Source organism: Melozone crissalis, unplaced genomic scaffold, assembly GCF_028551555.1.
Source record: "Melozone crissalis strain CALT ecotype California unplaced genomic scaffold, PUWL_Pcris_2 ptg000018l_1, whole genome shotgun sequence".
NCBI lineage: Eukaryota > Metazoa > Chordata > Aves > Passeriformes > Passerellidae > Melozone > Melozone crissalis.
In genome coordinates this window covers 30,775,635-30,798,157 of record NW_026535796.1, presented here as the reverse complement: position 1 = coordinate 30,798,157, position 22,523 = coordinate 30,775,635, and the positions used below count along the sequence as shown (strand labels likewise).

The window sequence follows — 22,523 nt, the reverse complement described above, 5'->3', positions numbered from 1 at the left end:
CTTGTTAAAACAACTGTTGAAGGCAAGTCATGTCATATCAGCCACACACCATACCCTATGGGAGCTCAAATATTCCAAAATCTATGTTAATATAATCCTGCCACACAATTCTTCTACAGAAATACAGCAGGTTTTCAGTGACATGCAAGACTTCGTAAGTACCACATTATCTGTATGTCTTCCAGAAGCGAGGTAAAGCCATCACAAGGATTATATTGAATCAATTTAGGAAGGTAAAAATTGTTAACAAGCACTATAATATAGCTTAGTAAGTGATTCTAATCTGTATTTATCAACTAACAAGGAAGCTGCACTTTGCAATGCAGTTTCCAGGGCTGCAGTAGGACAGCAATATTCTCTGGCTCAGGAGACCAATGCAACTTCTCAAGGAGGGTTTGCAGCTTTCTAATACAAAATTTACTGTGCATTACACCATGTGCTTCCAAATCTTTTGAGTATGTTTTGCCCTGGTCACAAAGATTAAATACAATTGCTAGGGCATCCAGAATCCCTTTTGGAATACTTCCTTCAGAGACAGACTAATACCTGTTGTAGGGTTTTGAACATCAGAAAAAGCTTTCCCCGAAAAGCAAACAAAACAGGAGACATAACAGAGCTATTGAGTACAAAAGTTGTTCACTGCCCCCATGAATGCACTGAGTTTCCATATTACAGAGACCAGAAAAGTGAAGACAAACTATCATGAGGATGCTTAAGAATTTTAGTAAGCTAGTCAATTAGGAGTCCTTGTTAAGAAAGTCTAATTTTATTATTTGGGCTATACCCCAAATAATTTTTTTTCCTTTTAAATTCGGAAAAAAACTACAGTGAAAAAAAAAACCCAAACCAAAAAACGAAACAAAATTTGACAAAGTTAATTCTCCTGTTTAACTAGGCCACTCTACAGGCTGATATTCAACTCTTAAAATGTATTTTTCAAAATATTTTCGCTTTACTGATAGAAGCTGCTATAAAAAATTCGTCTCAGCATCCAGCTGATGATTGACGGTGGGGCCAGAGAGACTGCAGGAGGCTTAAGCAAGGAAAAAGAGCCCTAGCTGTGCCAGAGTGATGAAGTAGAGCAACGTTTTCACACAATAATACAATCACAGAATATGCTGAGTTGGAAGGGACCCATAAAAATCATGAGTCCTGCACAGGACCATCTCAAGCATCACACCATGTGCCCAAGACTGCTGTCCAAACACTTCTTGAACTCTATCACTCCTGGTGCTGTGATCACCTTTCTGGGAAGCCTGTTCCAGTGCCCGGCCCTGGGTGAAAAACCTTTTTGTAATATCCAACTTAAACCTTCCCTGACACAGCTCCAGGCCATTCCCTTGGGTCTTGTCACTGTCACCCCAGAGAAGAGATCAGTGCCTGCCCCTCCTCTCCCCCTCATGAGGTGAATAAGATCTCCCCTCAGTCTCCTCCAGGCTCAAGAGACCAAGTGACCTCACTCATTCCTCATACAGCTTCCCCTCACGGGCCTTCACTATCTTCATTTCCCTCCTTTGGACACTCTCCAATAACTTTATATCTTTCTTATTTTGTGGCACCCAAAATTGCCCCAAGCACTCGAGGTGAGGCTGCCCCAGTGCAGAGCAGAGCAGGACAATCCCCTCCCTTGCCCGACTGTGCTGCTGTACCTGATGCCCCTCAGGACAGGGCTGGCCCTCCTGGCTGCCAGGGCACTGCTGGCTCAGATTCAGTTTTCTGTCAACCAGGAGGAGCCCCTGGTCCCTTTCCATATTGCTACTTTCCAACATCCCATTTCCCAGTCTGTTCATACCTCCAGGCCTGCCCCATCCCACGTTGCTCATTTCCTACAGTTTTGGCACACCATCCCATCATTCATCATTGGAGAGCCTGGCCTTTTCCTTACTCTCTTCCAAGCTAGTTTAAAATGAGCCACACTAGCTCCTGTGCTAGAACTCCTCCTCTGGGATAGGTGCATCCCATCAGATGTCAGTAGACCAGGTATTGAGTAGATTCTTCCATTGTCAACAAAACCAAAATTTTTCTGCTGACACCAACCTAACAGATCGATTCCTTATCAATATTTTTCAGTGTTACTGGAAGAACCAATGAAATCACTGCCTGTGCTCCTGTTCCCTCTACCAATTGTCCCAGGGCCTGAAAGTCTTTTGATCACCTTCTCTCTGTTATTTTGTCACTGCCACTGGAACTATCAATAACAGACAGTATTCAGGGGGCCTTACTAGACTGGAGAGTTTTCCAATAATATCTCTTATCAGCATCACTGGGAGACAGCAGAATTCCCTGTGAGGTGGGTATGGTCTGTGTATTGGACCCCCCATCCCCCTTAGAAAGGGGTTTCCTATTACAACTATCCTTCTTTTCCTGCTAACAGAGGAAGTTTTGTTGTGAGGTACAGAGGTAGTGTTGTTTTAGGAGGTCCCACCATCCCAAAAAAGACTTTTTTCCCACCTCATTAATTGTCTGGCCTTCTGGTTCCAGAGACTCACACCTGCTGTAAAAGCTACCAGTCCTACTTGTCAAATTCTGAGGAGGAGCCTTCTTCCTGGTACATGCAGCGACCTGCTTCCAGCCATCACCTTTAACAGCCCAGTCCCTTGGCCAAAGGTCCTTTGATTACTCTGCAGGGTTCTGAGCCCATCTGCTTCTCCACGACAATGCAGGTTCAGCACTCCTGAGACTGTAGCAGCTCTGAAAACAATTGGTCTCTCTGATTTGGTCACTCAAATGCTATGTAACCTGTTCACTTCTTCCTGTAGCTCCTTCACCTGGTGACAAAGCTGCTCCCCTACAGCAGAGCTGTTTGTCAGCCTCAGCCTCCTGAGAAGGCATCAGACACTCCCAGCAACCTCTGACCTGGAGAACTACATCTACCATCAGCAGGTCTGTCTGGCTGGAGACATATTATGGGCAGATAAAAGCATGGCCAGGACTTGATTCTGAGACAAAAGAACACTAATAATACAATAATACGCAGAATACTAAAATGAAAGTCTTGAAAGACAATATAAATTTAAAAAATCAAAAATATTCCATCATCTTGTTCTAAAATGTTTGAATGAAAAAAAAGCAAATCTACTGTCTAGATCTGACAACTCTATACAGTTTCCAGTATACCATAGTATATCTAGGACACGAATATTGAAGTCACAAAAATATGCTGATTTCCCTGCCTTTGTGTCTGATATTCCAAATTTTAAATCGATCAAATATTCTGGTTTTAGATCATAAACTGATTTTAGCCAGACAATGAAGCTTTATCAAAATCATGGTATTTTGAATCAAAAACAGCCACAACCATTCAGCAGTAAGCATAGGTAAGCTGAGTGCTTTAAACTGACTAATAACAACAAGTGATAGTATCGGATCAGATTTGAATATTTTTACCATTAAAACACCTACATTTTTTCTGTCCAGGAAAGAAAAAACTGCACCACATGAGGAAGCCTTTCCTCACGCAAAAGAACACCAGAAAACCCCACAGCAAAAATCTCAAGAACTCAGATAAGCCACAAAACAGAGCATTTCATTTATTGTTATGGAAAGGGCACTGAAGTGTTTTAACCAAGTGGTCCTCTGCTGTGTCCTGATTGACTCTGCAACTGAGAATGCAATTAGCTACTAGCATTGAGCAGTAAATTCCCTCCATAAGTGATTTCTATATGGATATGGAACTCAGAGACCTTGTTTTGTTTTCCAGTTACAACTGCAGTCAGCACATCTTCGGTGTATCTGACCAAGCTGTAAAATCCTAGCTGTAAGCTGGCACACAAAATATCATTCATCTGATCCCTAACACCCAGGCAGCCATGGAAGATTACTTTCCCCTCATCTAGGTATTGCGTTTGGGTTTCACATCCACAAGCTTTTAAGCCTCCTCTAATCTGAGAAAACTGTACTATTTTCTTTTGTGATTTTGCTGGCACAATGAGTAGACATGGACCTTCCTGGTTCCCCTTCCACAACAGAATATTCTATTCCTCTAAGACAATGCCAGCCTTGTTCTCCAGCTGTCAGGAGCAGAAGCAAAGAGCATGAACCCCTGCAGTTTTGACCTCTTCCTTTCCAGCACACACAGAAGTTGAAGCAAAAGATATACAGATTTTTCCATGTGTTCCAAAGTACCCTTTGCTTTCCTGGCACACAAGGCTTTGGACAATACAGTTCTTAAGTTTCCCCATCACCCAAGAGAACTGCTTGCACATCAAGCAGCACCCTTTGAGGGTCACAGGACTGTCCACACCTTCTTCTGTCCCCTCACCAACAGTCAGCCTTTGCCTGTGCTATTCCTTTCAGCCACAGTTCTTCTACTTCAGCTGACTTGCAGCTAACCAGGGACCCTGCCCCTGTACCTTGCACAAGTTTCATTTGTCTCAGAGAGCATGTTACCCATTCAACCCTCTCAAGTCCAAGCCAGTGTCCCTGGCTCTACAGTTTTAAAGAATTGGAATTAACAGATGCCCTTTTTCCTGCTCTTCTGAGTGCTCTTCATATAGGCAAGTAATGAATCAAATTGGAATGATTTAACTTTTCTGTCACACATGTTCATGTGTCCCTGAATAAATAGATATGTGCACACCAGTGTGACAACCAAACTCACACATGTCTGCAGACAGAATTAGCTACACAGTGCAAGTTACAGACTCAAATGGTGATCCACCCACATATCCAGACGGCACTCATCCTAAATACCTAGTTATTTACACTGAATTTCTAAACTGCAAACTGAACTGTCTTCCATCACAAATATTCTTTGGTGAACATGCTACATATATTTTACACAGTCTTATTTTAACTGTATTATGACAAAGAGCTAGGAAAAGAGAGTTAGAAGAATAGGTAAAATGCTACTGTTCCAGCTAAATAGGATTTTATGCACTTGGGAATTAGTGACTTATGCAAGACACAAGCCAAATAAGAGGCCAGTCTTATGGCAACTGAAATAGTAGCTGCTATTACCTTTAATTATCTACTAAAGACCTATTCATCTCAAAGAAGATAGATCTTATTGAATTTGTATTAAATAAATCTTCCTCTGACAATTTGAAAAAAGAATTTCTGGAAAAGTCACCCAATTATTCTACTAGGAACTAAAAAGTCTAAGTGTGACAGGGTTTTTCGTTTTCAAGAAATACTACCGAGAGAGAAAGCAAATTATTGGGGTTTAAGGACATAGGAAACTTTAAATGACAGGAAAAAAAATTTCAAGATATTCAGACTTTTTTCTTACAGTTCTTTAAAGATCATGGGTATACAGTGAAAGGGGTTAAAAAAGGTTCAGAGAAAAAACACACTGCACACTTACAAAAATTGATAGCACACAGCAGAACATGTTTTGAGAAAATGGTGTCATACCTATACAAACCAAGGGCCTATTTTTCATCTGACTAAAATGAGGATAAAAAACCAGTATGATTTTCACATTCTAAATCTGCTTTCAGATACAACACTGGAAAACTACTTGCCAAAAAAGATCTGTAAGCAATAGCATGATAGTTCATTCTACCACAATATTTTTTTTCACCAGTGTGGTGAAAAATTACAACTCTGACCTAAATTTTCATATGTTTGAGAGGATTGTTCACTACTATTTAACAAGCATTGCAACACCAGTAGTTATGTTTTAACTAATATTTAACTGATATCCCTTGCATCTGAGACCACACAATTGAATTACATTGAACAGTCCCTCAATTGCCTTCCTGCTTCATTATATTTACCTGTTTTCTCCTGGCAGAAAGCATTCGCAGTGTCATCTGGAATGCACACTGTGAACTCCCAAACACCAGCCTCAAGCCAGGGGAAACATTGTTGGCTTCTACATTAAAACCACTACCAGGCACTGATCTACCCATCCAAGCACTCCCTAAAGCTCTATGGAGGGATGTCCCAACAAGGAATGTAGCCTTCTTTCTAGGGCTGGAGGTTAAAGAAACAGGGACTACAAGCAGTGGTAGGAAGCTATGGGAATTGTAACGAATATTTGGTAATATAGGTTAGTGGTGGGGAGAATTGCAGTATCAAAACATAAGCATGAAGGGGGGAAGGAAATAATTAATTCCGGTTTGTAGTTACTATTGCATTTGGCCTAAAATAAATTAGCTTTCTGTTCTTAATGTCATCTTGCTACCTTCATGCAATATGCAACACCTGTATCAACTCAAACTATGTTTTTCATTCTAATGCAGATGTAAAATTTTGCTTAAACATAGCAATAAAGGGCTGGTACTTGCATACACTGGATTTGGTCATCCAAACTGAATTTAGTTCTTTGTCAATCAAAAAATACCTACACATAAGAATCATCAAAGCAAGTCAAAATACAAAGTCATAAATATTGTATTGTGGGTACAAACAGGAGACCTGACAGCCATCAGTAACCACTTATTTACTTTTAAATTTACAAATTAGTCTTAGATAAGAACATGGGAAAAGTTAAAACAATATTAATCTAAACTAAGCTACACATCAAAATGAATTTTACTACATTTCACCAAATCACCTACATCTTATCAAATAGGTTTGATAAGACAAAGAGCTAAGTCTTTACAGTGTACTTGGAGCATGCAGAGCATCAACCCTCAGAGCAGAGGAGCTCTTATAAAGCCCTACTTCCCCTCTGCAGAGCCTGATATTGAACAGCATTTTCTGCTACACTCCAGGTTATTGCAAACACCCCAACAGCACATGGATAGAGTGAGTGTTCATCAGCATTCAGGGGTGAGACCACATGCATCAGGACTGTGGTGCTCTCCAGAAGCAAAAAAACAACAAAAAAACCCAAAACAAACCTCCCACTTGCAACCATGAACATATTGCTGCTGTGCCACCAAGTTTGGCCAGGGCTAAGTACCCCTTGAAAAGCACTCAGCTCAGGAGGCTCTACAAGCCTGGAAGCTCAGAGAAGGTCACAACCTCCTTAAATTGTTCCTGAGAAAAAACAGGACTTACTCTAATAAAAGCCAATGCATTGAAGAGTCAACCAATTCCCATATAAAAATTCTCTAAACATCTATACACAACATGGCATTTGATACCCCTTCTTATGAATTCTTAAAAGATTCTAAGAGCAGAGTCCATCCCTCCCCCAAATTCAGGCAGACAATATACCCCTTCGTTTCTACCTAATATAGATTGTATCTGGTGTAAACTAGGGGGAAGGATGAATAGTTCATTGCTTGGATTAATTTTATTCTTGCAAAATAGGTATTGCTGCAGGAATTCATCAAAATATCTATGCAAGAGAAACTGAAAAATTTGGAGTGTAGAAAATTCAGAAAAGCTAATGTGATTTTCTACCTTTTGGAATGCATTTCATTCCATTAGTGATAATGTCAACAATTAGATTTCAGTTTAACCTTCAAAATACAACCTAGACCTGGAGCGGTTGATTAGCTCTTCTTTTGACATCACACTATATTTTTTTTATAACTTTCAAATGCACTTAGTGAGGAGGTGAGGTAAAAATAAGTCAACATCAACAATGGAAAAATCCCTCTCTAATGAAGTTGCCTTAAAGTGTTTAGTAAACTTAAGAGTTTTTGCCTATTACACAGTACCACAATCCCATAACATACAAATCTACCAGCTGTGAACTTCACTGTTTATGGACGATTATCTGATTCCATGCCTTTTCCAGCAATTTCAATGGCACAGTCACCACTGGTGCTGATGCATGGTCTGGATACATGCCTGGTGCTGCCCAGAGTGACATGAATCAGAGCTGTCTCAGTCACGCTGGCTCCAGCATGTAACACGACCATCACCAGTAATCAAGCAGCAATGCAGCAGCTCTAAAAGCTGCTGCCCCAGGAAGCAAGAAAGCCCCCTGCTATGATAACCATAAAATGCTGCCTTATGCACCAGATCTAGGTGCTGCCCAAAGCACACAGCGAGGCTTTGTGCCTGACCAGATTCTGACTGCCAGGCTGTTCACTGCAATATTGGTTGATAGATTTTGAGGGGGTGAAAAAGATCAAAATACATTTGGAAAGTTTTTGTTTACATCATTTGATTTCAAGGCAAAGGAGATCGACCATGTGAGGTTTAGCACTGTCACAATCAGGCAAATCACACCATCAGCAGCATTCTATGGAGACCAAACTTGATATATCAAATAAGTCAAGCAACTCAGAAGATTAGGTTTCTCACCCTCCATGCAAGTCTACAAGAATATCTGAAATGACAAAAAATTTAATTATATTATGAAAAATAGGATTGATTTTTAAATGCAGTACAGCTCTTGATTCTCTTTATCCCAATGATTATTCACTACAGAGTCAAGGAGCAACTAATGTCCCTTCGTATTCTACAATAGGAGTCTTATTTTGTTGAGCTCTGAAATCAAGAATAGTGAATCACTAAAATCAGATGAGGTTGGCATTAGGAGCATTTTGCCAATAGAGCAATCTTGGTATACCACTGTGGCAAAGCACTAAGCATGTAATCAGCTATATCAGCAAAGATCAGCTTTAGACTCATCCAGGAAAGTCATCACTTTTTAGCAAAACAAGCAATATCAGTAAAAGAACAGTTTTGCAAGTAAAATAGTATGTGTGTAGAGGTCTCTGCTGATGGATCTTTGTCCAAGTGGGATACTACATCACTTAGATAGCTCCAATTGATCAAGCTATACCAAAATATACTATAGACTTGGCTTGTATTCTGCTCTTAATCTTAGTTCTGTATTTCCCTCTGTACCTACTAAATAACAAAACCCATTCAACCTTCCAAGTTAGCAAAACATGAATGCCCTTTTTAGTAAAACATGTAGCTCAAAACATAGAGCACAGCAACATTCTTGATGCAAAGAAAATACTGCTAGACAAAGCAATGGTACATGCTATACCAAAGCAAGCCACAACCATTGCTCAGTACTGGTCACTGTTACATGGGTGTCAGGCTGCCTAGTGTACAGCCCAGCGCAGAGAGTGTCTGCAACCCTGTGATGCTTCCAGACAGTCCCAGGACTACCAGGCTGACAAACTCATTGCATTGTGCAGTTTGACTGGTTACACAAAGCCTTTTACAACTTGAAAATCCTTGTGCTATCTCTCTGTGCCTGGACCATCTACATGTTCCTCACTGAGGATTGCCAGTGGAGAGCACTCCCAGAAATGACAGATTTTCTACAGGGGAAAGGGGAGTTGCACAACAGCCCCTCTCTTCCAGCCATGTGAAGCAGGATGTACAGTGGCTTACATGAAAGGATATGTACAAGGGGACTGTGACACAGACAGCAGCCTCTCCTAAGACAGCAGTGATCTCAGAGGTATCAAAGGTAAAAACCATAATTAATGAAGTCCAGGGCAGTCACAAGGCTTGCAGGACTACTGCCCCAGGCAGCAAATGAGTCACTAGAATTTAGCAAGAGGGTGGGATACTGTACAGGATGCTTCTAGGCAAGGAGATAATTGATCAACATATTGAAATTCAGCAGCCCAAGACCTGCACAAAGATGTGTACAGGTCCTGGCTGTGAGTCAGCTGTGGAGAAAACACACTGCAGTGTCACAGCTAGCTATGGACAGCTACATGAAATTAATTCATTCAACTGCTGCTCCATTCCCCACAGTCCATTTAGCTGACTTTTGTGCAGAGGTAGGGGAATTTCACCTTTTATATAGATGCAGCTGGAAAGACTACACGCAAATTATTCCCAGTACGCAACACATACTCCAAGTAGTGCAGCCTGATTAAATGGTACATGATACAGCATCTTAAACTACTCTGCATCACAGTCTGTAATCTCAAAGATGGCACAGACCCAACATTGCTTATGAAACCATAAGACAAAGTTCAATGCAACTATAACAGGCAAAGGTATCTCCTTTCATGGGTCTCCTGTTGCTCACTGTGCAGAAAATTTGAAGTGTGACAGACTATGTCCTTCCTTCTTGTTGACCAAATTTTTTGTTTGGTATCCACAAGAAATTTAATCCCTATTTTCCAGAAATTAAGGGCAAATTTTAATTATATGATTTTTAGTTCATATGGTACAGTGGTTTTCTTGTTATTTGTTGTTTTGGGTTTTTTTTTGTTAGCTTTTTCAGACAATAAGAGAGAATCACTTCATACCTAAAACAATTAAAATTTTTCACCCTCTTATTGCGCTTAGATAGAAACATGCTTTATGCCTTAGATAGAAACATGCTTTATGCTTGTCTTTTTCCTTAGAATTATTGAATTTTCTTTCTTTTCAAAGTGTTTGTTCTATGTGTGTCCATATATGTACATATGCACATGAGTGTGAACATGGAATTTTTAAGACCACAAATGCCTGACAAATATCTGTACAACAACAAAAGTAAAAATTTACAGAATGCAATTCAAGTCTTGTTTTCTGTATACCAGTTTGACATGATGCAGACTTTGTTAAATATTCACATGTTTTAACTGAAGCACTATTTGTCTTAAAGGGAAAGCAAATCAGTATTAAATACTTTGACAATAGGTATCACCATCATAATGGAATTTTAGCATGTTTATGATAACAGTTTCTTTATAAATAAGTTCAAAGTTTAGTGATATGGCTCTATCTTGATGTAAAATGGGAGCTGTGTCACTTTTGCATCATAAAACCCTATGGCCAGATAGAAGAATTCATTGATTGTTAAATAACAATTTAGCATTAAAATTAGGCAAGATACAGCACTGTGAAGGGCTTCTAAGTAGCCAAATAAAAAAAACAAAACAATATTTAGAACATGATTTTGAGGCTCCTATTCTGGGAGGCGGAAGAAAAACGAGAAACAAAATGTTAACGAAAGGTTCCTTTTTAGTAAACTCTGAACTTTTTTTCAATAGAGCCTTATGCTTGATAATTTCATCATTTAATCTTCTATTCATCTGAAAAACACATGTAGTTCTAAATAAAATCACCATTTGGAAAAGAAATTAAAAATAATTCATCAAGGAAGGAAACTAATATGAAAGATTTCAGGGATTCCAAAAACTACCAATTGGGTCTCCTTCTTAGATAAACACAGTAACTAATTTGCTAACCATTTGCAAATAATCTAGCTTTGTTTCCAGAAACAGCTTTAAAAAAAAAAAAAAGGGAATTTACTAGTAGCCATCACTACAAACGCACAAATTTTCAAAGGAGAATTGCCTCTGTATTTCAACAGCATCACTATGCGAAACAAGCCTCCCATTACTTGAAAGGAGGCTGCAGCCATCTCGCACTGCTGCAAGTGAAGAGCGTGCTCATGACTCACTGCCCCTGCCTGGTTGCAACTCATCAGTGCCGGCAGCCCTAATCTGCTCCCAGACATTATGACCAGCAGCTCTGATATATGGATTAGATCTACCCCAAGTACTCCGTGCAGGGAAAGAACTCCATGAGCCCTTTATTCCCTATGGAGTACCTGTGCGGGAGAATAAATCAGTGATATGAAAGAAAACATGAAATCCTTCCCAGTAAAATTTGCAGATGACACAAAAGATAATAAAATGGTAAATACCAGGGAGTTGTCAGTTCCACAGATTGCATGGCAGCCTGGGCTCACCTGAATAAGATGTGTTTTAACACAGCTGAGCACAAAGCTGTCTATCTCATAACTAAGAGCACACATTCCAAACAAAGACAATATAATATGCTAGAATGAGGCATATGGATGACGGTGGATAACCAAATTAATATTAGCCTACAGTGCAATACCCTGGCTAGAGCAGTGAAAAAATCCTTTGATGTACAAGGGAGTAAACACAGAGTAGCAATAGGAAAGGATTATATAAATCACTACCAATGTCAAGACGAGAATCTTTCTGTTTCAAACAGCATGTAACAACATGGTTCTAGTTTATATCTGTGATCCCCAAGCATTCCCACAGGAACAACTAAAGGACTATACTAGTATTCCAACTAGAAAGCCTTAATCAGCTACAAGAAGCATTCAAAATTATGGAAAACTTGCCTTGCTAAAAATGAGAAACCCGTGTCAAAGAGAAGGATAAATGATTACTGGTTTACTGTCTACAGATATTTAAATGGAGAAGTGGGAGGAAATGAGGAGTATCATGAATATTAGAGAACTTTTCAGCTTCTTAATGCTGGATTTTGCATGCTTCTGCTACATAAAATTAGAAAAACTCTGACAGAAAATAAGGCAACAATACTTAACAAATAGTAAGTACTGTTCATCTAAAAAGAAGCAGGATTTTCTTTCATCTGAAGTTTTTATAATCAGCATCTTTCTTCCAAAAAGAAGTAGAAGGTGCAACACTTTGTCAGTATCTTATATTGTTTAAGGCAGATGAAGACAAAAAGTTAGAGTTCTATAATTCAAAAGCATACTTAAAATGCCCCAGGACAGCTTTGTTACCACAACTCCTGCCACTTACTTGAGCTTTACAGCAGGTATTTAGCTAGCTCTTTATATTTGTGGGACAATTATTTCCCAAATTATGGAACGATCATTTAAGCTGTTAGTAAGCCAGATGAGCTTCTCACTCATTTCCCAATTCATATTTTGGATATGCTTGGTATTAAGGCTTCTGTATTTGCGCAAAGCGGTAAGTTACTGAAAGAGCATGGGAAAAGTGAAACCTTGCTGAATACACAGAAAAGCTCAGTCACAGATAATTTGAATTGATCTTCCCATTTCTGAAACCAGTAATATGACTTCTGGGGGAAAAAAAAGCACTACAAAACCACACCATAAAAAAAAACCATGAAATGAACAACAGAACAAGACCCCTTCTGAAATGAGAAAGAAGTGCAAAAGCAATTTCAGTACATTATCAAAAAACCTGTCTTAACGGGGAATTAGCAAACTATGACTAATATTGTATTGAAAGGGTGTGGCTACAGGACCTGAAGACCTAGACAGTTTAATGAAGGTAATTGCTTAATTCATTAATTGAACAATACCAAATTCACTTCAGAATTTGACTCAGACATATATTACAATTTGATACTGCAAAGCTTAAGTGAACCTTCAAAATTTGTATTGAGCTATAGACTGAACAGCATTTTGTAAACCTAAATATAGTCCTATACTTTTCAGGGGAAGAAAATTTTCAGGTAACATGTATGCATCACACCTACTCTCTATTCAGGCTACATCCTGATCATCTCAAAGTAAAACTTTAAAGCCACTGCAACACCTAACCGCATCATAATCAAAAAAAGACAAAATTTGTTACTAAAAAATGGCAATTTTTGAGTGCTGTTCTCTCAAATGCTCCAATCAGCCAAGGATTAGAGGTTCAACTTAATACTAGCCAGTGATCATTAATCATTTTAAAGTACCACAGCCAATCTCATTTCTTACCCAGAGAAAGCCCACTCATGTTTTATGTGTAAGGGAGATGTTGGCTTACTTTTGAATGTGTTTTAAATTTGGTTAATGGCACCTTTCTTCTTCCCACAAAAGACATCTAGAACACCTGAGAACAGAGAACCCACAAATATGCTCAATGCTACACAAAGGCAAGAGCAAGCATAGGCAGTGGTAACAGGGATAAAGTTTTTCCAGGCAGCCTCACGCTGAGGCTGTAAGGACCAGTTGACTTATGTTAAAAGCCTGTCACATGAGTATAGCAGTGGCTTCTCTGCCTTTTGCTGATAGAGAATGAATTGGGTTGTAAGCTTTTGATATTTTCTAAGAGGTCAAATTTATGAAGAGGAGATACTAAATATCTTCTTCAAATACATCTATTAAATTCACATTGTGAGAAGTAAAATCAAGCTGTGAAGTGATGGAACATTGCTGCAAAGTGAAATCTACTGTGGAAGAAGATGCAACCTCTCCTTCCTGTTTTACTAGAGCAGAGCAAACTAAATAGCAGCTTCTTCAGTTGTTCTGTCAAGTTAACCCGTAAACATGGGATCCCAAAGCCATTGTTGGAAAGAAAAATACTCATGTACCCTACAGCATTAGCCTGAATGATAGTCCTGTTATCTTACATGTTATATCTTGTTCCTGGAGCTAAAATAATTTTTTAAGACTAGTGTATCTTTTCCTTAGCTATATAGCAGCAGATGAGTCAGAATACACAAACAAAAATTCTGAAGAGACTTATGTTTTTTTAAGGCAATTTATGTGCAGCACCACAACTAAGAAACAAGATGGAGAAAAATAGCAACTGCTCAGGCATCACCAGCCTTTCTGTGCTGCTTCAGTGACTATACTGACCTGAACCAGCAGGCCCAGCTGCAAGGGGCCAGCTAGGGGTTCTAACCCACTTTGACAAGGACATGACTCTCCATTTGGAACCACCAGCTCCTCTTCTGCAGGGTTCTTACAGCTTTATCCCCCTTAAGGTGGACGCTGATGGTGGGCACTATGGACCACTTCAAGTACCCATCTTCCCATATTCTGCAGCTGGTTGAATTCCCTCACTAGAAACCCCAGGAAAGCCTGTTAAAAGGTTTATATTCTCATTTGTGTTGACTAGTGTGGCCATTAGATTTCTCGTGTATGCAAACCAATCCTAATTTTGTTATATCAGTCTGATAAATATATAAATGCCTTAAGAAACTGAATGGAATAGCTTAGGCTTGCACTTCCTTTTCTCATTTGTAGAAATATTTATGCATTTGATTCAACATGGAGTCTGACAGGAGCTTACTTTGGTCTATTAAGTTTGGATGTTTTGAGCATTTACAGGCTCAGGATGAACATTTGAATGTAATCAAGCTACACATTCCAGGACAGGTTGCTCCCCTAAACTGAGCCTTCTTTCTATGTTCATTTCACTAACTTGCTGAGAAATAAAAAGAGCTAATAAGACCATAGCTGTGTTTGTGAGACATAAATGAACTAGGTGTTTTCCTTGCATATTTATTCAATGCTGTTGATTTCAGAAGAAACAGCTTACAGCAGAACTCTTCCCTGCTCTCCATATTCCTGAAGAGAGACACAACCTTTAAGTATCCTTAATAAGGACAGGAGGAAAGTTAGGTAGACATGATTCTTCCACTCTTGCTTGGGAGATAACACACAACAGCCACCCAGGTGATACCTGAAGGGTCATTTTTGAAGTGGCTTCCAGGCTGAGAACAAAAAACTTCTGAGATATCCTCTGCTTGTACTCAACAGGTCCCCTGCAGACAGGCTAAGCTGCTCATTTTTGACATGCCAGTATTCTTTGTAATTTAGCAACAAATAAAAGGAGAGCATGGGCAAATAGCTCTGCTTTGTTCACTGTTTGACACTCCATAAAGGTGAGGAAGAGTGCAAACTAGGGTTGTCTGAGCAAGCAGAAGAAAGATTTTTCAATCTGGGCAGAGGGAAAAACCTTGGCAGTTTAGTTATAGCAAAGTAGTTAGAACTGAACAAGAAATATCTTTTTTTGTTGTCAGTTTTGTTTGACATCACAAGAGAAGAGCCTGGACATACCTTGCTACAGCTGAGGCAACTGGAAAAGAAAAAGAGAAATATTTAGGAGTTGACAGCTGTATTCCAGGCCAGTAACTGACAGGCCTCTGGTTATACCTCTCTAGCTTAAGACAAGTGCCTACCACTGTGAACATAGAAATTATCTGTAATGATTTTGAAGCTTACTTTACATCTTTTTAACAGCATATTTACATGTTCAGTGACCTAAAAACCCCATGGGCCCATGGCAATCAAGGTGAGGGACAATGTAGGAGGGGAGAAATCTGCTATCTTTTGCCACCATCTTTTGAAATTGTATGTTGCACTCTATTCCAAGTGAGGGATCCAGCAGCAGCTGTTACATTCAGTTGCAAGAATATCATAAAGAGTCCAGAAAGATCTGTATAAGAATACTCAGTATTTTTGCCCATTTTATATTTTTTAGCTAGCGAACCATTAGTCCAGCTCCTCAAGAATTTGTACCACAAAGACCTATCTGCAATTTTTTTAAATAGTACTAGAATGTATTTACCATGCTTTTAAGAACTTGTAAAATGGTTATTTCCAGTACTTATTAGCACTAAAATTTGTTTATAAATGTTACTTCCCCAAATGTTTTCTGAAAAGTATTTTTGGCAGAGAACGTCATGGTATGATCCTTTGAAATTTTTGCAGAAAGGATCAGACTATCTTAATTTCAACAGCTAAGTAGCTTTACACAAACTATTTTAGCAGGTACATGCTTAAGCATAAGTCCAGAGTAGGTTTTCTGCATAACACTTCTTTTAATTTTAAAATTACTAGACAGGAAAAAAGTCAAGCTCCAAAATCCATAAGTCTCTGTCCTGTCTGGCCAGCCCTCAAAACTCCCTTAGCTTTCAGAATAAAGCAGTTTGCTGCTTTGTGTCCAGTCCAAAAATTATCCTGCATGAGAAAGGAGTCACACAACCATTTCTCCTAACAGCTAGTAGCATTTTTAGATCCATTCTTCCTTTCCCAACCTAATCAGGAGAGAGAGTGAGCATCTGAGATGCACATGAACATCTAGTACCAAATGTTCATATGTCTTAAAACACTAAAGGCTTTCAAAGTGTTACAAAAATTGCTTGATTTTTTTTTTTTGGTCTTGATTAGTGAGCAGGTTTCAGAAACTTTCTGTAATATTTTTGGAAATAAATTACTATGGTAATACATTACCAAAAGCAACTACTGGGAAGAAGAGAGAAAGAATGCCTGAGAGTGTTTAAGTAGCATGGAAGAAGAACCAAGAGAAAATTTCACTAATCAAAAAGGACTCTATGTCTTCTCCAGAAAGATCTAGCTGTTAGCTTCCCAAAATAATCTATGTTTTTTACAAGCAAGGTGAACTGGGCTATAATACTTCAGAATTCACATTTCAGAAATGACAAAAATATCAAAATCAACATTGTTTCACAATCAGTCTGATTTTTGGATTTTGCCAATTTTTGTTTGCAACTGCATAGGAGCAACAATTACTTCATTTTGTGGGCAGCACAGCTAGCTGGTTTTAAGTGTACTGACTATAAATTATACCTATTTAAAAAAAATGAAATCAAGATGATCAGCTGTATTGCAGCATTCAGAGTGAAGCCATCACCGTATTTAACACTCATGACAAACGGTGCCAAGTTTTCTTATTTCCACAAAGTTTCAAAATCTTGAAGTTGTTCTAAAAACTGATATAAATATTGCACAACAAATCTGTTTCATACGTTTAAATAAATGAATATATTTTTATGCTTAGTGAACTTACAAGAGAAGGAAAAACACAGAAATTAAGTTCTGTGGTGACATTTAAAATCACGCAAGATGCAGACTGCTTCAGTTACCCTGGGCACTGCTGTCATTTAGAGAGATAAAAGGGAAAAGCCACAAAAAATTCAAAAAGTTCAGAAAGTATTTATGTCTATGTATATCAGGAACAAGTCATATCTCACACCAAAAGTAGCCACTCATTAAAAACAAAAAAAAGCCAAGCAAGAGGTCAGATTTTCATTTTGGCTCACCAAGTTACACTGATGCTGTAATTATTTTGATAAATCTAGATTTCTCTTTTCCTCTCACTTCTGTAAACCAAAACGATAGTCTTCATTTACATCGAAGTGACAGCTTTTACTGATGTGGTTGTACCTATTACTAAGAGAAAAGATTCAGGAAACAAGCAGCAGGTTATAGAATCAAAAAAGGGAATGAGAGAATATGATCTAAAAAGCTGTAATGAGTATGATTGCCCTTGCCAAAGAAACATTTTGTTTTAATGCACAGCACAGCTAATTTTTAGAATTTAAGGGGTTATCGGGAAATGAAATGTTATACAGAGGATGATAATGGTAACACTGGTATACAAAACAGGAATATAGTTGGAGCATGAAAAGCAAACACTAAGTGACAGAATGCAGTTTCAAAATCCAGCGAGATAACAGAGAATTCATAATGCATTTGCAATATATTAATACAAAATCATCTGCAACACACCTGTCAAATATATACTCTTCAATTCTATGTTGAAATAGATAATTAAATCCTTCTTGCAGTAAAATAGAAACTTCACTGCTTGCAGAACTAACAGAAGTCAAGCCCTTTGCATTTGCCTGCCCAGAGCAATAGCATTTTTGTCAGAAGCACCAGTAATGATCTTGAGTTACGCACAAAAGTGGGCTCTGTTAGGGCAGTGGACAAAGGCAAATGACTGCAAAGAAAGAGGACTCAACTTCAATTTAACTGTCCTGTAAGGTACATACTAATTAGCTGCAAAGCTATGAAATCCTAGCTAGCATGTTAAGTCTGCTACATGACAGTATAATTTGACTTCTTAAAGGATTATGCAAATTACAACTCATCATTCCATTACATGACTGAAAAAAAGTGACAGCTAATTTATACATAACACACCTTTCAAATCCCTAAGATGTGAAGCACCTGTGCAATACATTTTGCCTAGATTTTCTAGCGTGTACACTCTTGTTTATTGCACTGTACAGAAGCATGCCTAAGAGATTTAGAAAAGTCTTAGGGTTATTTATTTGCTTTTTCGCTTTTAGAGCACAATCCCAAAGAATTAAACAACATACTTCTGTCCCTGCTGTAGAGGTTTTGCACACAAGTGTACGCTTTCAACACACGTGTAATTTCGGAATAGCAGGAGAGCACGAGCACTAAATGCACGAGCTAGAGGCAAGACTCACACAGATTTCAACATACTTCTGGTAGGTAGATTCACAGTAGATTCCGTCATATCGGTAGATTTTCCTACATTCTGATTGGTTGGGCAGAGGATGCTGGACAGTTATTCTGTAGAGGCATCAAAAACAGATAGACATGACTAGAGGATCTCTACAGGTAACTGTAATGCAGGACAAATCAGTATGTTGAAATTGATTTTGTAAATTTTATTTTTAAATTAAATGCCTTTCTGATCTCTTTAAATCAACTGCCTTGTGCACATAACACCACAGATTCCACTTTTCAAAATTTGCACTGAGAGTAAACTAAACTTCAATTCTCCACAAGAATGGTGCTTTCCCCCCATCAAATAAACGTGGAAGAGGTATGGAATTTTATAAATCAAGTTGATATTCCATATAGTTTGTATAAATACAGTAGTGCTTTTACAATTGATTATTTATTGTTTACTGTTGCAATCCTTCTTCAGGCAGAACATTCATTTGTGTCAGCTGGGAGTTTGTCCAGACAAAGACCAAATAACCCTCCAATTTAAAATGTCAACAGCAAGTCTCACATTTGCACAGAATGAGGATGTTGTGGTATTATGAGGACTGTGATTGAAGGTGCTCAGCACCATCTGAATAATGCCATATGTTCTCGGATCGACTGAAAGAAAATGAAAGTGATTGGCAGCAATCAGGAGGTGCGCAGCATCTTGTAAAATCAGGCCCTAAAAGATTTGTCAATCATTCTCTTATTCATCCCTCCCCAGCTCCCCGTTAGCAGAAAATATAATTTGGCTATAAAAATTCAATGTTGTTTTTAAAATATACTTGGGAATTGCACACAAAACAGTACCCACCAATTTTCTTTTTTTTCCCTCCTTCTTCTCTGGAATAAAAATACATTTTAGATGCTTTTGTATCTTCTGCAAATTAATATCTTTTTCCCTTGTAATTTAATGGTATTTGACTGGAGTAAGGATAAATTATTTGAGAAATTTTACAGGTTTTTCAAATGTAGAATTTTAGGCTGTGATTTTTTTAAAAAATATTCTAGTGAGTAGAGAATTATTTTATGTTATCATTATTTTTATAGTATTAACATCTACATAGCTCTAAGCTAATCTTGGTTTTTAAAATCGTTTCAACAGTAATTTGAGACTGCAGGTTTGAGAAAAAGGCTGGTATCATTCTCCAGCTACAAGCTCTGTGAGCAAATGGAAAGTTATCTATTGTGGAAACTGAGGACCTCCCTCAATAAGACTGCACTTACAGTGTGTCAAGTGCAAACAAATTCATGTCTGCACAGCCCTGGTTCCCTGCTTATTTAAGGTAGCAATCTGGTCTGAGATGGCCTCAGCATTGTTTTCACCCCGTGGAACCCCACAGGCAGAAGAAAGAAGACAACTCTGTGATGAAGGCAGGAGAAAGCACCTCCAAATTCTGGCATATTCCTGCATTCACTAATTAAGACACTACCAGAGAGATTGATTTATTTATTGTGATACCAAGGGCCTCTAAGTTAGACATTTAAGTACCATATGTACCATATAAGGAAATTTAAGTATCTTAAAATGAGATTTGAAACACAAGTGCTATCTGCAGGGAACCACATCAGCTAGTACAAATGATCTAGGAGAGTTTTCTCTATGTTGTGTGTGCCTGAGAGACACAAACGCTTCACTTTGGGCCATACAGAAATGCCTGCATCAAAGAAAATTCAAGCTTCAAAATCTTCAGTGCACCATCACACCAACTGACAAAATCCCCAAATTAAACTCCCTGGGCCATTTGTTGTTTTGGGGTTTTTTGTTTGTTTTTTGCTTTGTGATACAAGACTAGAAGAGATGCCTGTTTTTACATGGCTTCAGTAAAGACACAGAAGAACAAGTCTCTCAGTGCTCTCAGCCAGAGGAGCCTCAAACATACATCTTCCACTGCTCCAAATATTACCAGAGACTCCTAAAATGAGGGACTTTAACTTCTCCTGCTAAAATAACAGCCCTATTAAAGAAAAAATCAGGATTCATTGGATGAAACACATTGAGACAGTGAGAGCATGTTGCATTATGAGTCATTCAAAAATGCATAAGCAATCCTTGCAAAAACTATCAGAATCCTTCCCAGATGAGTGCTCTTATCACAGGCCTTCAGAATTATGCTTTTTCTTCCAACCACTTCTTTGGCCAAATGAGTCTGGAATAGTAATACTGGTTATTGCTATTACTTGAGCAGTTATACGAGTGCAGCAGAATACAGCTCACTCCAGAAAACCTTTATTTTGAAGTGGTTACAGTATTCTTCTGGGAAGTGGAAGATGTGGATTTGAACACGCTCATGATTAAATAGGTCCTAAATAAGTATTCACTGCACCAAGCTAGTGTAGAATACTTGTCAGCTAGTTTTTGTTTGGTTGGTTTATTTTGTGCTTTTTTTCAGATGACAGAAATTGAAACACAGGACAGAAATTGAAACACAGTCCCATTTGAACATCAGGGAAGATCTTTTTACTGTAAAGTAACGGAGAACTGGAACAAAGGGGTTGTGGACCCTCCACCAGTGAGATAGTCAGCACCCACCTGGACATGATCCTAGGCAACCAGGTCCAGATAATTGTTTGTGCAGCCCAGAGGGGTTGGGCAAGAGGATCCTTTCCATCCTCAGCCATTCTGATATTCAAGGCCAGATCAGAGATTTGGACTGTGAACCACAACCCTGCTTTACATCTCATCAGAATTAGGTTGGAACTTTTCTGGAGACTGGGAAGCATTAATGTGGTGGGGGAGTGGAGGGGTTGCATCTTTTTTAAATTAAGCAACAAATAAGGATTTATAAACATAATAGCAGCTACTGTGGGTTGTAGTCCAAACCTTCCTTTGCACTTCACAGAGTTAGATTCCACTTCAGAAGCCAAGATTCTAGGAACTTCTATGGACCCAGCCAATTACCCAATGCTCTCTAAAAAATTTCTTTAAGGAGTCATTTAACTTGCACCTATTCCCTCTCTGTCGAAACAGTAATAATCATAGAAAAACAAAAAAAAATCGTATCCTCAAACACCAAGCTAAATAAGACATCAATGTAAATCTCTTAAAATCCCACTGACTTCATGAAGCTTGCATAGCATCTAAGTTAGCACAGAATGGGTCTTATTGTGCTTAACCTGAAAAATCAAACAGTCCTGAGACACTTAGGAATACATTTCAAAATGGACATCAGATTTCTGACTGCAGCCTACACCAGTGCTTTGGGGAAAAAACCAAATTATTTTATTTTCTTGTATAATCTTTGTCTCTTATTGTTAAGGTTTATTTTAGCATAGTAAGCCTATTTCCATAAAGAGAACCTTTTTGCTGAATAAAAACTATGGTTTTATTCTACATATTTAAAATTAGTCAAACAACATCACATGCATTTGCCCTCTGCCCCAAATATTTTAGCTGTCATTTAATAGATTTACATTTAAAATTAATTATCATCTGGTAACTATGAGGCTATGAGTCAAATTAAAACTTCCTTACAGAACAGTTTATTCAGCATTCATTACTAAAACAATTAATAAAAAAAAAGCCAAACCCACAAAAAAACCATAAAATCAAGTTGCAAGAATTACTTGCTAGGATCCAAAAAAAAGTTTACCAAGACAATCAGTCTTGGTCATAGGGTATTTTTTCCTCTCTAAAAAGAAAAAAATTTAGGCAATCTTCACCAAATTAATTTTGTTAACTTTTTTACCACATTATGTCAGCAGATAGAGTATATCTCAGGTTCCACTTACAAAATTGATTTAGTTGAAAATAAAACTGTATATTGGCTATTTACTATAGATACTGTATATTCTTGTTCTATTTTATGCTTTGAAATTGATTTTTTGTATGCTTCTCTGTGTTAAAAATTAGAGCATTGAAAAGTATTTGAGTCTGATCAGCTTGCAGTGGTTAGCTCACCCCAATTTTAGTTGAATTTTGACCTATTTGAGAGACAAACACCTATTCTCATGTAAGCTTTTA

At 38.2% G+C, this 22,523-nt stretch overlaps 1 protein-coding gene across 3 annotated transcripts in view; it reads right to left on the bottom strand.

Annotated features, from left to right (window-relative positions):
• NPAS3 (neuronal PAS domain protein 3) overlaps positions 1-22,523 on the bottom strand; it is a 592,966-nt gene that overhangs the window by 489,479 nt on the left and 80,964 nt on the right. The window contains exon 2 of one of the 3 annotated variants that reach the window (XM_054275330.1): positions 18,548-18,637. The exons of the other annotated variants lie outside the window; for them this stretch is intronic. Within the exon in view, the coding sequence (XP_054131305.1) occupies positions 18,548-18,637 (90 nt within the window). The remainder of the gene's footprint in view (positions 1-18,547; positions 18,638-22,523) is intronic. 3 annotated transcript variants of the gene reach the window in all.